At 46.6% G+C, this 17615-nt stretch overlaps 1 protein-coding gene and 1 long non-coding RNA gene across 2 annotated transcripts in view; both read right to left on the reverse strand.

Annotated features, from left to right (window-relative positions):
- The window catches only part of LOC144737829 (uncharacterized), a 54987-nt gene that overhangs the window by 5077 nt on the left and 32295 nt on the right, over window positions 1–17615 (reverse strand). Inside the window, exon 3 of the mRNA XM_078620704.1 lies at window positions 4391–4642. Within this exon, the coding sequence (XP_078476830.1) occupies window positions 4391–4642 (252 nt within the window). The remainder of the gene's footprint in view (window positions 1–4390; window positions 4643–17615) is intronic.
- On the reverse strand, window positions 6565–8402 carry LOC144737859 (uncharacterized). Its single transcript, XR_013589088.1, has 3 exons — window positions 8259–8402; window positions 7550–7651; window positions 6565–6808 (listed from the first exon to the last, which is right to left on the reverse strand). It is a non-coding gene; the product is annotated as an uncharacterized LOC144737859 (long non-coding RNA).

The raw sequence follows: 17615 nt of genomic DNA on the forward strand, positions 1-17615 counted from the left end.
GCGTATGGGATAATACACACCTCTGTTATCCCATGAACACAATACACAGCATCGGGAAGGCTGACTTGTTGCGGAGATGTAGTTTGGGGAAGGCGCTATGACTGGAGTTCGGCGATGTGACTGGGTGATCACACGGATTCCGAAACACAGCGGAGACGATACAGTCCACTGCACTCCATCTCCCCACATGGACCTCGACATTCTCAGTTTAAAAAAAATGAACATGTATTTTAAAAATAAGTTTTTGAAATCATGTGTATTGTTTATATGTAAAAATGTGTGATTGTTATATTCTTTGCATGTGTGTATGTGTCGGGGTCGCTGGCCCCCGAAGTCCCTCCATGCTCCGTGCGTGTGGCAGGGGCCCCGCCCGACGGCTCCCCTCCCTGGTCCGTCCCTCCGCGAGCTCGTGTGAGAGGCATAGCTCGCCGCCCGCTCTCGTTCACCTGCAAACGCTGCGTTGTCTCTCCACGGCTCACGCGCTATTAAACGGGGGTCAGGGGTCGGAGGGCGAACGACGCTGCCCTCACACTGCGCGAGTCCCGGCGGCGACAGACGGAGCGGGGACCTGCGGGCGCACCGACCCCTTCCCCCACACTACGAGCGCACACACCTGCACACACGCGACACCCACTCGTGCGCCGCTCTACGCAGCGCTCACTCACGTGGCGAACTACTGTGTACACACGCGCACCCACACACGCCGCTCCGCGCACTCCAACTCAACTCACGTTATGATCGCGCACCTGTATCACACACGGAGTGAACCCACGCGACACCCGCTCTCGCGCCGCTCTGCGCAGCGCTCCCCCGAGGCGAGCCGCAGCACTACACTCACCCCTGACTACTCGCGTTATGATCGCGCACCTGTATCGCGCACGGGGTGGACGCACGCACCTACACGCAGCTCCCCACGCGACACACTGCTCAACAAGATCACGCGAGACCACGCTTCGCTATTAATGATTTATTATCTGCTACTCGCGAATTGATGCTAAGTCAGTGAGTCGACGAGGCTGGCCCACGCTGATACCTTTATGCCTATTCCCGATTTTTCTGCTATGATTATAATTCACCTCCTTACTCACTGTTAGGTGCTCACGGCGGTCCGTTGATCCCCTGCTCGCAGCGTACCTCGGTGCGTCACACGGACGTCCGGGTCGCTGGGCTGGAGCTGCGTATCGTCGCCTCGCGCTGGAGTGAGAGACCCCGATTTCCCCTTTGCGCCCACTATTTATCCTCCCTACCTCAAAGGGTGTCGGCTCTGAACAATGGGCTCGCGCCCCTCTAGCACGCGCACCGCGGTTCCGGGCGCCTGTGATATGCTAATCAGTGTGCGGCGTTGCGCGGCGTACATTCTAATTAATCCCTTTCCCTCCCTAACAATGGTGCCTGCGCGCTCAAGCGTAATATCCCAACTATCCGTGACTATGCGCAAGAGCCCCTGCGGTCCCGCTACTCATGCTGTCCCGTCCCTCCCCTGCTTGCCCCGTCGACACGTGGGTGGTGTGTGTGGGGGATGCGCTTCAACCGCGGTGGCCGAATGCCCCTCGCCGCGGCCACACCATCTTAAGGCAGGTCGCAGCGCCGCGGTGCAACGTAGCGTCGGGGGAGGCCGTCCAATTCCCTGATTGCCGGAAACCGTGAGAGTTAATCCCGATAAGGGTTTCTCAGATAAAAACCGGTCAATCAGGTGACCTTCCCTTCCAGCTCTATGGGGGGGGGGGGGGGATGCGTGCGGGTGTGTTCATGTGAGGTGAGGTGAGGGGGACGAGGGGTTGGCTCCGTTGCTTGGTGGTGGCGAGGTCGGGGATGGGGCGCCTGCTGAACGGCATCACATAATCAACGTACATTAGGCATGCGAATTAAGTGAACCCATTGTCCTTGTACTTCCTGTCGATTGTGTGTACTAAAATAGCCGTGCCAACGGTAATCCTAATTGAAGAATAGTGACCGGAATAGACATGCTTTAGTAACGAATTGTCATGTTCTGTTTAAGTGACAAACCTTACTATTTTCACGTGGCGGGTTTAACAAAATATATTTTTTACTTACGCAATTTAACCCCAAAAACCTGTTCGATTGAACATACACTATACATATTTATGAGCAGAGTGCTATTCTAATACTTACAATGAGATTTTACTACCGTACCTCCGTTAATGGTGTAATAAATTATTAAACCAGTTTATAGTAGTTTAATGTTTAGTGCTATCGTTTATAATGTTACAGTTGACATGTTATAGAGTACAGGTGATCTCCAGTATACTTCGGGATTAGGGACCAGAATGCTGCGAAACGATTTATAACGGGGGCCATTCGCGTCTAGGAACATGTTAATGGGGAGACAGCCAAGATGCTGCTCGTTAAGGGCAGACTTGTGTGACGGTGATTAGCGAATACCACCGAATAATTAGCTCACACTCATTTATGACAAGATTTGTAGTAATTTTGGTTGATTACGGAGAACAAGACACCTGCTATGTTGACGAATTCTTAGTACATATAGTGTACTTACCTATATTGCTAAAATATCGTTAACACTAGAATAAACTCTTAGCCATCCCATCACGTTGCTTCAAATATGCTCTAGGTTGAGTGTCCTGATGTGGTCTGAAGCATTTACTGTGATTACATTGAAGCATTCAAAGCGGTCCACAACCCTGAATTGTGCAGCTTGGAATAATGGAGGAATTCGCATTAATTTTTTTTGTTTTTTTGAACCTGAGGCGATAATTAGGAGGTACGTCACAAGCGAAAGCGATAGTATTTGCCAAGAATATCTTCATTAATCGAGAACGAAAGTAGGAAGTTCAAATGGTGTCATATACCGCCTAATTTTCGAGTTGGATCTTTGGGGCTGTACAATGTGTAAAGTTGAAGGTGCTAGGTGTTGTCTTCTTCTAACAGCTACTAACGTGCGTGTGGTCTGTTTTTAGGATTTGTCCATTGTTGTTGAACTTGTTGTCGTGCGCATTTCTTGTTGAGTTCTGCCACTTTAGTGTTGCAGTTTGTTAAATAATCCGCCACGTGAGCGTGATGTTTTGCTTAGTGGGAATTTCGCTTTGTTACAATTTGTGATTGTTATAATAATTGTAACGATTCATAAGCTCATGAGCTTATAATGTGTTTATGCGTTTATTTATGAATAGAAAACTGTCTATTGTTCTTCGATACCATTGAGATGTAACATTCATCCAGCAGTGAAAATCGTGATTCTATAACGACCGTAGTGTAATTGTAATGATTTTAATCCGATCCTTGCACGTACACTATACATACATATGAGCAAAGTGCTATTCTAATAAGACCACACTGTGATTCTACTGCTTATAATGAGATTCTAATACCTTACCTCCGTTCATATCGTTCTAAATTAAAACACTAGTTATAGTCGTTTTATGTTTAGTATTATCGTTTATAGTGTTACAGTTTACATGTTATAGAGTACAGTTTATCCCCGGCACAATTCGGGATTAAGGACTGGTACGTTGAGAAACGATTAACTACGGGACCTTTCCCCTCAAGAAACACGTGTTAATCGGGTAGACAGCAAAGATGCTGCCGGTTAAGGGCACACTTGTGTGACGGAGATCCTCCACCTGAAACTCGCTTAACATGTTTTTGCCAGGAACATTCTAAAATAAAGAACGGACAAACATTTGTTAAAAATACGTTTTTATTCATCTGCAATCATTTTTACTTCAAAACTCGAAGGGAATATTTATTATGTCCTATGTTCACACATTTCCAGTACAATGCAAACCATTTCCGTTCCAGGAATACCAAAGCGTTAAAGTATCATTCCCCATGATTTCCTTATTAGTTCACCACATTGGTTCACTGTGCGTCTATGTTGAAGTCAAGGCCATATATCCAACGAACGCGTCATCAATGTACATCCTTAAATCGTATATCTAAAGTCGATTAATACCAACCAAAAAAAGCTATATACTTGAAAAAAACTTTAAAATGTTGAGTAAAGATATACTTCCAGACGCATTCCAACTTTAGCTCAACAGGAACACTTAACGACTACAATTGAACCCTCTCACAACCAGTGCTCATCACACCACTTCGGCAAGTAATCCGATAACATTACAAACCACCACTGTGCACGTAATTAAACTCACAAAAACTGTAAAACAAAAATGGTCAAAATTATACACAAAAGTACTCGATACGGCTTAAAAGGTATAGCCACATGACATCACATTTTTTCAGTCACCCCGAGCTCTCTGGTTGACTCTCGAGCCACTCCATTACATCCAGCCATCTCTCGGGATCCAACTGCATGGGATCGAAGGTGGAAACTTCTTCAGGACTCATTGCAGCACCTTGAATTTCAGCTTTTGATTTCAGTTTCCTATCATTGTGGACCTTCTGATGCCTGTTGATGTGTGACTTGTGTGCAAATGTCTTCCCACACACAGAGCACAGGAACGGCTTCTCGACTGTGTGTGTTTTCTTGTGACTCTGAAGATGTGATGACTGTGCAAATGTCTTCCCACACACAGGGCACAGGAATGGCTTCTCGCCCGTGTGTGTTCTCTGATGACTCTGAAGATGTGATGAGTGTGCAAATGTTTTCCCACACACAGAGCACAGGAATGGCTTCTCACCCGTGTGTGTTCTCTGGTGTCTCTTAAGACTTGATGACCATGAAAATGCCTTCCCACACACAGAGCAATTGAATTGTTCCTGGCCCCCGTGTGCGTGGGGCTGTGGAGAGCGTCTTTGCTCCATGTGAGCGTAGTAATAGTAGCGGTGTTATCGAGTCAAAAGTACGCTATCGGCCGCAAGGATGTTTAGCGTCGAGTTTTGGATTCTGTTAACTGCTAAAACAAGAACGACACTCGCGTCTAACCGAGACGCAAAAAAATCCCGTAAATTTGACGACGGTCACGTTTAAGATTTTATCCGCGAAAATAGACACTTACTTAGAGATTCACGATATATAAACCCGTCTGAAGATGTCGCCACGAACTCTCCGAACGAAGTCGCCTAACTGTCGACACAGCAATTGTGCTCGCCAGGCTGCGTTGTCTCGCGGTTGAAGGGCGATCAGCAGAGCGACGAGTCGAGCGTCCAACCTCATCAAGTTCTTTCTCGAAATGGCATTGAGCTCTGCTTCTGAGCCGCCTTATAACTCCCCCCCTAGGATCTAATCCTTTGTCTTTCAGGATATTTGCATTCGATTGTTAATTTTGGAAGGCACAATCCGCATGTCTATTAACATACCGAAGGGTAATGTGCCCATTGTGCTTCATGCATGAATATTTAAGTGCATCTCAGTGTGTAATTTTGCGCTTATTTTGAATTAATGGAAAAAACTTTGTCCTCGATTTAAAGTGAATGCAGAGAAATTAGCATGTAACTTTAGAAAAGGAAGAGAGCGGCCTTCTCGACGAGGGAGTGAAACCCAATAGGTTGTAGTTCATAGGTTATAATATTATGTTTCACTATGATAGAGCTTAACATGTGAGAGTCTACAATATCAGAGTTGATCAAACGCGACGATCAAGGGCATCAATCGGGTGAGTTTGATCGGAGGCTTTAATCAAAGGCGTCATCCCATCACGGAACACCACTTCCCTGCCTATATCACAGCAACAGAAGCAACAACAGCAGCAACAACAACAGCAGCAACATCACATTTCGAGGGCAACGCAGCTACTTCCGATTCTGCCGCCCAGATGTTTGTAGTCGGGACCTGCTCTCGCAGGACCCTGTGGGGGCCGTTGGCCCCCGGGGTCTCTCCCGCCATCATCCCCTATTCCGTTTATGTTACCCCACCTCCCTAATACCCGCTAGGGTTTCGCCGGCCTTCGAACGCGACGCTCCTACCCATACGGCTTCACGCAGCGCTCCCACGCTGCGAGCATACGTGCGCACGGCATCATCAATCAAACGCCATACTCCCCCTCTTTACGCCGCTACGTACAGCTCTCGCACGCTGCGAGCGTGCGCTCGTCTACAGCCCTGTGCGGCACTCGCCTCCACGTCGAATAACCACGTTACCAATGCGCACCCGTATCCGACACGTAGCGAACGTACGCGCACTCCCGCACACAGCTCCCCGCGGCACCCACTCACCACGGAGCACTCACGTTGTGATCGCACACCTCTATCATACACGTAGCGAACGTACGCGCACTCACGCACACGCCATGTCCCTCTCTGAGGGACATGGCGAACTGGCTGGTTATCTCCCACACGTACACCAGCACCAAAACGAACGCGGTGGCGTGCACGCGCGCGCCGCTGCATGCGAATGTGCTAAGCAGAGGTCGGCGCTATCTTCTTGGTTCTTTCGGTAAAGTCATCACGTAGAAGGGAAGTAATAAAATAATAAAAATAGCCCCTTACCCATTGTTCTCCCGTGCCCTGAAGTTTGCGTCTTAGGGTCTGGTCTTTACGCCTAATATTCCACCCTCCGTCCTCCCAACAATGTTGTGTGTAACTCATTGCGGTTGGCCCAGGGCACCTTTTCTTTTGCGCCCATACAATTTTAAGCCAATTTAGGGGCACTGGATTGTAACCTGTCCTGTGAGGGTTGGTCAATCTCCTGGCACCGGGAAACCGTGGGACTCTCCCTCTAGGGGCCCCTTCGGATTAAAACCCGATGTGCCAGGCAACCCCCGGCCAGGACACTACGTGTGTGCGCTGCGTGCGGGTCGCGTGTTTAAGTTGCGGGGACCGGGAGGGAGTCGCGTGGCACCGCAGGTGGTTAGTCCGTGTTGTGAGCTGGATATGGCGGCGGGGAATCATCCAGTGGAGCTGTCTTCTCGTATGGAGGAGGTGAAATCTGCAGACACACAGACAAAGGCAAAGCTTTATCAGGTAGCCTCTAGCAGGGATATAGGGGCAAGTGCTGTTACACACAGACAAAGGCAAAGCTTTACCAGGTAGCCTCTAGCAGGGATTTAGGGGCAAGTGCTGTTACACACAGACAAAGGCAAAGCTTTACCAGGTAGCCTCTAGCAGGGATATAGGGGCAAGTGCTGTTACACACAGACAATGCAAAGCTCCCCCAGGCAGCCTCTAGCAGGCTGCAGGGGCAAGTGCTGTTACACACAGACACAGACAAAGTTCCCGAAGGTAGCCTCTAGCAGGGATGTAGGGGCAAGTGCTGTTACACACAGACAAAGGCAAAGCTTTACCAGGTAGCCTCTAACAGGGCTGTAGGGGCAAGTGCTGTTACACACAGACAAAGGCAACGCTTTACCAGCTAGCCTCTAGCAGGGATATAGGGGGAAGTGCTGTTACACACAGACAATGCAAAGCTCCCCCAGGTAGCCTCTAGCAGGATGTAGGGGCAAGTGCTGTTACACACAGACAAAGGCAAACCTCCCTCAGGTAGCCTCTAGCAGGGTATAGGGGCAAGTGCTGTTACACACAGACAAAGGCAAAGCTCCACCAGGTAGCCTCTAGCAGGATGTAGGGGCAAGTGCTGTTACATACAGACACATGCAAAGCTTCCCCGTGTAGCCTCTAGCAGGCTGTAGGGGAAAGTGCTGTCAGTAGTAGCGAGTAGCAGCACACGCACCTCATTGGTCGCCTCGAAGCCACGCCCCTTGTGGACGGGGGCCGTGGGCACGATGCCACGCCCCCTCGCCTCTGATTGGTCTACAGGAGGAACGCCGCCCATCTGCGAACGACAGCCAATTGGAGCAGAGCCAGCGACACGCCCATCGTGAACCCCACCCACCCACACAATCACCCATTCACCCACACACTCACCCACACATCCACACACTCACCCACCAACTCACCCATTCACTGACTCACTCACCCACCCACTCACCCTACCACCGACCCACTCACCCACCACACTCACCCACCCAATCATCCACCCACCCACCCACTTACCCACTCACTCACTCACCCACCCACTCACCCACCCACTGACTCACTCACCCACCCACCCACTCACCCACCGACTCACTTACTAACTCACTCACCCACCCACCCCGACTGACTCAACAGCTGGTGCTCAGATTATCCACTCACTCACTCACTCACCCACCCACCCACTTAACCACCCCCCACCCACTCACCCAACCACCCACCCACTCACCCACTCACCCACCCACTCACCCAACCACCCACTCACCCACTCACCCACCCACTCACCCACCCACTCACCCACCCACTCACTCATCCACCCATTCACCCACCCACCCACTCACCCACCCACCCACTCACCCACCCACCCACTCACCCACCCACTCACCCTCCCACCCTGACTGACTCACCAGCTGGTGCTGCTCCATCAGCTCAGAGTATCCACCCACCCACGACCTCCTCCACCATCTCTTCCTCGTCCTCAAGAAGCAGCACAAGAGAAGTCCCAGCGAGAGGGCGAGGAGCAGACCCAGGATGGAGATACCGGCCCTGAAGATCACTCACAAGGGGGGGGGGGGGGAGATCAGTGTGTGATCAGCGGTGATCAGCTGTGATAATGCGTCATCTTAAACAACTACGCTGGTTTGGTCGTCTGCGTGCGTATCTGGACGTTAATTTATTTACGGACCCGCCCAAACAGCTCGCTCTGATTCGATGAAAATAAAACAGCCGGCAAAAAGCCACAGCTCACTTTGATTCGATAAAAATAAATAATTAACACGCCCGGAAGAGAGCGATAGCATAGGTTTGGCAAAGTCTGCGCCGCAGTGATGCAGTGCACTGTGGGCGCAGACCCTGCGCTGTGTGAGTGCGGTGTGTATGCAAGTGTGCGAATGGTAGTTACGCTAATATTACGTTTATTTATGTAAAAAATGGGTGCTGCGTGCTGCGATTAGTGGAGTCCCCAAACAACTTTACCTTACGAGTAGGCAGGGGTCGCTATACAGTGAGTCTTAGCGGACTGAGCTGGCAGCTTCACCTGCCGGAACCACGGAGGGTTGCGTAGCGCCCCCTACAGTTTCGCCCATGGGTCAATACCCCCATGGGGCAACCCAGCTGACTGTTTGATGGGTACAATGGGTACTTTTCGGTTTATCCGGCTTATTACCATTATTATGTATTGACGTTGATCACGTCTCCATGGACGGCTTGCTGTCTACTTCGGTTGTGTAATTGAGATGTTGTGCATGCTGCTGCTGGTAAGGGCATGTGTTGCATAATATGCAGCATGTGTCCGCGTATCATGTTTGGCACGGATGCAGTTGGCGTTACTGTACATTTATCATGTTTTGGAGTGCCAATCCCATGCACTTTGAAATGTAATTAACTGTCTAAAAAGGTTGCAGCCCGGCCCCCGCCGCTGTCACTCTCTGGCCGTTGCACAAGCCATAACGGAATTTGCGACATGCTAAAACAATGAGTACAGTGTGACACCACCCGGGTAACTCACGGGATCAAAATGGGCATTGGAAAGTGATCGCTTTGTTGAGATGATTATGGTACTACCACAGGGTATTGTGAAAGGTTCAGGAGGAGGAGATGTCTGGATTTGTAAGTCTCACAGTACCGGTAAGAAGCGCCGGGTGGGGGATGCCCTCCACTGGGGTACAAATTCTGTCATTATTAGTATACGATCATGCAATGTTTCTAACTGAAAGCTGTCATAACTGAAACGATCCCCGTTATTCTTCGATTGAGAAATGGAGTGAACCACACCTCTGATACCATATGTGAGGAACCCAAAAATCTGAGGCATGCGTAAAACACCCACAATGGGAATACGTAAACGTAAAAACACCAACAAAATATTTTTTTATAAGAAAAAAATAGGTGGCCCCATAGCGCATCTGTCTGTGTGTGTACATACAGACGGAGGATGCAGGGGCCAACCTGTGTGCGATCGGAACGGTGCAATTGCTGACCAATGTCACTGTGGATGGCGCACACGCTGACGCACACCGGAGCTGTGTCTTTGCGATGCAAGGTGGATAGTCATGCCATGGTGGATGGTGGAGCGCATATGGATGGTGCGTTACGAATAAAATAAAACAAACCGCTGGAAGCAGCCATGCGAGCAGGCTACCTTGAGAGCGATCGCGAATGGGTTGCGTGTCTGGAAGAAGCCTCGCTCTTTCAGATGCCGTACCAGCTTCGTCAACTCTTCGCTACGATTCTGCTGTATTCCATGCCAGCAGATACAAAGGCTCTCTGGGATAAATTCTACGACGAATTGGCTCGCGATTACGAGTACCAGTACCGCCAGCTAACCAAAAAAGAAGAAATGGTAATTCTTCTTGGTTCTTTCGGTAATGTCACGTAGAAGGGAAGTAATACAATAAAAAAGAATTAAACATAATAAAATAATTCTCACGAAGTTTGGCCACAACGCAAGCAGCCGTCATCAGGTGAAAACCAGGTCTGTCGAGGCGAAAGCGTCTAAATGAAACAGCACACGTGCTTGGAGCATATATATAAGCTGGGTTGGAAGGGGGGGAAAGGGCGCCTTGACGAAAGAATTTGCATTTCAGGAGGAATGTTGCATATTTATGGGAAATGCAGGTATGTGATTAGTACTACTTATGCCCGTGCATTATGCAGGATTAGCAGCATCAAAAGGAGGGGATATGGGAAATGCAGGTATGTGATTAGTACTACTTATACCCGTGCATTATGCAGGATTAGCAGCATGAAAGGGAGGGGATATGGGAAATGCAGGCATGTGATTAGTACTACTTATACCCGTGCATTTTGCAGGATTAGCAGCATCACGGCAGGTGGGATGGCTCTGTCGGACTTTGACGACCTCCCGCAGCTTTCCGAGTACCCACACTTGGTCTTGGACTCGCTGCTTGAGAACAACCATATCCGCCGCGAATTGGACACGAAGGACTTCCCATTTCGACTTCGGCGCAAACAGTTCCACATTGTCCCAGCCTTCGCGATGACTATCAACAAGGCGCAAGGGCAAACTGTTCACAACCTGGGATTATATCTACCAACGCCATGCTTCTCGCACGGCCAACTGTACGTGGCACTATCGCGAGTCACGGCAAGATCCAACATCAAGGCGCTTATTGAGGGACCTGACGACGAGGAGGAAGACAGAGTGCACACGAAGAATATCGTGTATCGCCAGATATTTCAATAAGTTGCATTCTATATTTGAATAAGTTGCATTCTTTAATATTGTCGATTGAGCGTCTCATAAAAATTAATATAACCTCACAAAAATAAACATAAAACAATCACCAAAACATGTCTATTGTGTCCAGCCACTTTCAACTCCCCACCAACCAAGGATATACACAACGCCCGCGAAGCGGGTGGCGACTGCTAGTTTGAATAATTTGCATTCTTTAATATTTTCGATTGAGCGTCTCATAAAAATTCATATAATCTCACAAAAATAAACATAAAACAATCACCAAAACATGTATATTGTGTCCAGCCACTTTCAACTCCCCACCAACCAAGCATGTACACACCACCCGCGAAGCGGGCGGCAACTGCTAGTCGTTACAATTGTAATGACTCCGGACTCAGACTGCAGAGGGTTCTTTTATTTAGCCTTTGACGCGGTTTCAGACCCCAGGCGTCACGATATAGCAACGACGACGACGAGACAGCAACCAGCCAACACAGCCCCAAACCTCGTTCCTCCCCCTCTCATTCTCGGCGTGAACCTCCGCCCACACTTGGTCTCGCCTTCCCTTCTCGAACTCTCTCTATCTTGTTGTCACCACTTGTCCCTTAGTTGACGCACTGTCTTTACATCACCCACCTCTATGACCTCTACCTGTCCCCGCCATGGGCGGAGCAACTTGGATTTTCCCGGTGGCACCTGTAGGCAATACAACCATGCCCTGTCCCCCACTGCCCATGGAAGCACGTGTTCCCGCTGCCCCGAGTTCTTTTCATCAGCGGATTGCGCTCTGGTGGGGAAAGGTCCTCGTTATGAATCGTTTCGCAACGTTCAGGTCCAGAATACCGAAGTATACCGGGAATCACCTGCAGTTAAAAAACATGTAAATTGATAACACTATAGACAATAACACTAAACATTAAACGACAAAAAAATATCAACTGGTTTTATAATTTATAGCACCATAAACGGAGGTACGGTATTTAAATCTCATTAGAAGTATTAAAATCGCACTCTACACATATGTATGTAAATTATTTGTTCAATCTAACCGGGGGTCGGATATGTGAACTGTGGGGGGTAAATGGCAAGAATCGCATTCAAATTTTAGAATAACAATAGGGTCGTATTAGCATTTTTCTGTGCTTGAATGTATGTTATGTGAAAATGCAAATCGTTAGTCGTAAATGCGAGGGAGGGGTTAAGAGGTGCACGTTTAATCCAGTGATAACATTTATTTTAGCATCATGTTTAAGGACACTGTTGTTGATAAGAATTCGTCTGGACATGGCACGTGCCTTGTTCTACTCGATCAACCAAAATTAGTACAATTTCGGTCATACAGGAGTGTGATTTCATTCATGAGTAGTATTCACAGAGCCCCGATGACACTAATCTACCTAAAGTTATGGTTAAACTAAGTAATCTTGAGTGACTTAATTCTCAGCTCAGACATGATCATCGCAATCATTTCCAAAGACGTGTGCAGTCCTGCGAGAGCAGGTCCTGACTACAAACAGCTGGGCAGCAGAATCGGAAGTAGCTGCGTCGCCCTGGAAATGTGATGTTGCTGCTGTTGTTGTTGCTGCTGTTGTTGCTGCTGGAGTTGCTTCTGTTGCTGTGATATAGGCAGGGAGGTGGTGTTCCGTGATGGGATGACGCATTTGATTAAAGCCTTTGACCAAACTCACCCGATTGACGCCCTTGATCGTCGCATTTGATCAACTCTGATATTGTATACTCTCACATGTTAAGCTCTATCATAGTGAAACATATTATAACCTATGAACTACAACCTATCCATTGTAACGCTGTAAAAATTAACCCGTAAAAACGAAGTTTTTCACTATAAATCCTTTATATGCGTGGCGGCTAGAGTCCTCTCGTCCTCTGGCTTGAGATTGCTGCCACCTAGGGGTCAGATGATTGCCTGCCACCATTAAGCAATTGCTAATTAAATATAATTTATTTTTTCCTTAAAAGTGTAAAATTTTGGGGGAAAAAATTCACGAAAATAAATTGTCACGAACAACGAGTCTGTGTGCAAAATGTCAACTCGATTGGATCACGGGAAGTGGGTTAAAGAACGACTGAAAGATGTGTACGGTCGTAAGCGCGCAAGCAAGCAAGTGAACTTAATATAAAGGATTTAAAAATAATATTACCTATTGGGTTTCACTCCCTCGTCGAGAAGGACGCTCTCTTCCTTTTATGAAGTTACATGCTAATTTCTCTGCATTCACTTTAAATCGAGGACAATTGTTTTCATTTATTCAAAATATGCGCACATTTACACACTGAGATGCACTTACATATTCATGCATGAAGCACAATGGGCACATTACCCTTCCGTATGTTAATATACATGCATATTGTACCTTCCAAAATTAACAATCGAATGCAAATATCCTGAAAGACAAAGGATTGGATCTTAGGGGGGGAGTTATAAGGCGGCTCAGAAGCAGAGCTCAATGCCATTTCGAGAGGGAACTTGATGACGTTGGACGCTCGGCTCGTCGCTCTGCTGATCGCCCTTCAACCGCGAGACAACGCAGCCTGGCGAGCACAATTGCTGTGTCGACAGTTAGGCGACTTTGCGTCGGGAGAGTTCGTAAATGGGGCGGTATATGACAGCCTTCGCTGCTGTCGACGGGGCCAAGCAGCGAGTATTTAACTCCATTGTTTCAGAATCCGTGTCATCAACCGGTCACAGCGCCTTACCCAAACTACATCTCCCCAACAAGGCAGCCTTCCCTATGCTGTGTATTTTAGCAGTATATTTACGAATGCACTTGAAGATAACAATTTGTCTAGAAAAGGCAGGCGACTTGTTCTACCAACACGATTTCAAATTTCGATCCGAAAGAAGTATGAGTTCATTCATGAGTAGTATTCACTAAGCCCCGATGGCACTTACCTACGCACAATTATGATTAAACAAAGTAAACATTAGTCGCTCATCCCAGCTCAGACATGATGATGATTATAGCAATTATTTCCAAATCCGTGTCGGGTCCCACGAGAACAGGGCAAGGCCACAAACTCTCAGATTGAAGAAGTCGCTGCTTTGCCATCGAATGGTTTCGTAGCTGCTGTAGTTGCTTCTGTTACTGTTATATCGGCAACATGTTGGTGTCCCGTGATGGGATAACGTCTTTGATTAAAAAAAAAACTATGATCGAACCTACCAGACCAACGCCATCGATCGACGTCTTGGATATACTCTCACATTGTAAACTCTCACATTGTAAATTCTCACACTGTGAACTTTAACATTATGAACTTCAACAATGGTAACTTAAAAACATTCACATATACATTTGAAGAATCTACAAATTACTGTAAACTAGTGTTATAGTAAACTCTAAATTTGTGAACTCTAACAATATAACCTATGAGCTATACATTATAACGCTATACAATAACAGTATTAACTAGTTCTAGATTTGAAGCTTTCGTGACTGCAAGGATTCATACTCTTAGTTCTTTCGGTAAAGTCACAGACATAATTTCAACCGTGATGATGGGTACAAACTTAGTAATCATTGGAAAGATGTTATCAACCATGCAAAAAAGATTTAATTACACATTTTTTGACCATCTTATCTAACAGGCACTATTTTACTTCACCGAGTGTTAACATCCCTAACGTTTAACAGTACTCTTTATTGTCAGCCAACACTGGTATAAACATGGGAATTTCCGCTCCTTTTCTATTATGTACATCCACAGTAACTTGCGCAACACGTCCCTGACCACGAGTCCATTCATCCCACAGTGACTTGCGCACAAACAACATAACAAAGTTATTCTTTGGTTCTTTCGGTTAAGTCACGTCTAAAGATAAAATAATAAATTAAAATAATAGCGACGTTTCGATTGCAACACAAGCAATCATCATCAGGCATAAGAGAAACAGCAACAAAAATCTAACTAGAAAACTATAGACAGACATACAAGCACACAAACTATAGACAGACATACAAGCACACATTTCGATATTTTGCGAGGTTATTTAATTTTATTGTGTCTTTCTCCTAATTTTCAAGCTTGCGTGCAGTGCCACGTCGTCATCTTACTTGCGCAGCAGCAACACGTTGCCGTCCACTCATTGATATGCTAATTTTCTCTGCCCCCTCCCTCTCTCCGTCCCCGCCCCCCCTCCCTATATTTAAGGGAGTCACAGAAACGACCCCTCTCTGTGCCGATATGTGTCCTCTCTCTGTGTGTCCTTGTGATGTCTGTCTGCTTGTATGTCTGTCTATAGTTTTCTAGTTAGATTTTTGTTGCTGTTTCTCTTATGCCTGATGATGATTGCTTGTGTTGCAATCGAAACGTCGCTATTATTTTAATTTATTATTTTATCTTTAGACGTGACTTAACCGAAAGAACCAAAGAATAATTCCTGCAGTCACGAAAGCTCCAAAAATTAACATAACAAAGAGCGGCTTAATCGTATCTAAGTCATTTACCCACCCAGCAGTATAACAAAAGCAGTAATTGACCACTTCACAACTCCTCCTCCCCCGCTGCCCTTCCTGGCTCCTCCCCCCTTAACCACTATATAAGGTACAGATATTTTGCTGTGAAGGTTTCACCTGAAGACGGAAGCTTGTGTTGCCTCCGAAACGTCGTGATTTTTATTGTTTTATTTTTATTATTTTAATTTCATTTTTTACCTACGTGACTTTACCGAAAGAACTAAGAGTATGAATCCTTGCAGTCACGAAAGCTTCAAATCTAGAGAATCATTACCACCCTTCATAATCACCACCCATCATCACCACCATCCATTATCAAGAAACATCATCACCACCCATCATAAATAACAAACACACACAGCTACAAACCAAGATATGTAACTTGACACAGACATAGATAACAGACACACACAAATAAACAATCTCATTAACAACTTAATTATAAAAAGCCCATATTACCACTGCCAGGATAGGTGCACACAGACAAATCCTTTACACAATAACAATTTACATGGAACTCAAATTCACACTTAGTACAACCACCTCACTCACTTAAATATAACTACAGATCAATAACTATAATACAAACCTTAATTTAAAAGTAAATAAACCAATAGGATGGTGTTTATACGTTTTAAATGTAATTAATGAAATGCAAGTTAATAATTCCAATTAAACAAAAAATAACTACGAACAAATATGAAGCCTGAGGCCTAGGTATATGCCAGGCCTGATGGCCAGGCATCGCTTCAGTCCTCGCCGCAGTAACGGCGACATCAAAGACGGCACAAAGCGAGGGGGCAAATGTTTAATGTCGAACCGAGGACTCTGCTGTTTCCGGTGACGCACACCACCCGCACTGCACCACGTGGTGCGCCCGTCAAGCGCGTGGGGGCGGAGCCTCGCTGTAGTGACGTCACCTCTGTTACGTCATAGCCACGCCTCCACCAGCAGTCGAGAGGAATGCGCACGAGTGAGCAGCAGAAGAAGCCTTTGCAGAGCGAATTCTCAACGAGGTGAGCGTCCCTGTTGACGATGTGTGTTGTTTATTTTTATTGCACGTTTTGACTACAAACTAAAGCTTCATTATTTTTGTGTATGTTGGTATTTGGATTTTCTGCAACCAAATTAGGACTATTAGTTAGTTTACTTGGCATGCTCTGATATGTTGCTGTTACTGTCATTGTTTAGAACCAAAGCAGGTCAACATTTAAAACGTTCATAACTAACCTGTTTAAATCTCATATAATATGATTAACATGTCTATAATTATTGTGTTCTGATTGCCTGCATAATTGTGCCCTGCATTGCATGTATTGAATGTTATCCAACACGGGGGAGGAGTCTGCCTTTTAGTTCAGACCCTAGCTGCTGCCATAGACGTCTTCTATCTGTGACGTCACAGCCACATGGGCGGTACCTCTGACTTCAAGTGACCTACGACGTCATTCTCGGGTTATAACAGATAATTTAAGTATGGTCATTTGACCCCAATGACCTACAAGACATAGGGGGGCCTATATCAAGCAGTCGATTAATACAAATGGGCTGTGCATCAACATGCTTGTCTGGATTAGAGGTTAAACATCACGGTTATGTCTGGCCATTATGTTTAATGCAATAGGAATAAACATGTTCGCGTGGGTGGATGAGTGAGTGATCTGACGCACGTGTGAGTGGGCAAACAAGCGAGTGAGTGATTTGATTGGTAAAGTGAGTGGTCAAATTTGTAATAATTGAGAGGATGAGTGATTCAAAAGGCTGATAAATCTGAGCGTTTTTACAACCTCCCCAGGCCCTCCAACATCAAACAGAAACCATTCCTTCCCAACAACATGGACAGACAACGCAAGTGGGCTGATATCTTGGAGGACTATGATGGTAAGTCCCAGTTACCTGCATCACGTGGCTTTTATGATGAGGAGGCAGCTCCCTGATTAATTATTTTTAGTGGACGTGGCTTTGTGGCAATGGGAAGAGGTAACGGTCAAGTGTGGCAGACAGCATGGATTTAGAGCTGCGTTTCAGGCATATTGGTTTAAACGGGGGTCTCACCTTTATGAAATTGATGATCTCAACATGCT

This window comes from Lampetra planeri, chromosome 74 (genome assembly GCF_965212315.1).
Source record: "Lampetra planeri chromosome 74, kcLamPlan1.2.h2, whole genome shotgun sequence".
NCBI lineage: Eukaryota > Metazoa > Chordata > Hyperoartia > Petromyzontiformes > Petromyzontidae > Lampetra > Lampetra planeri.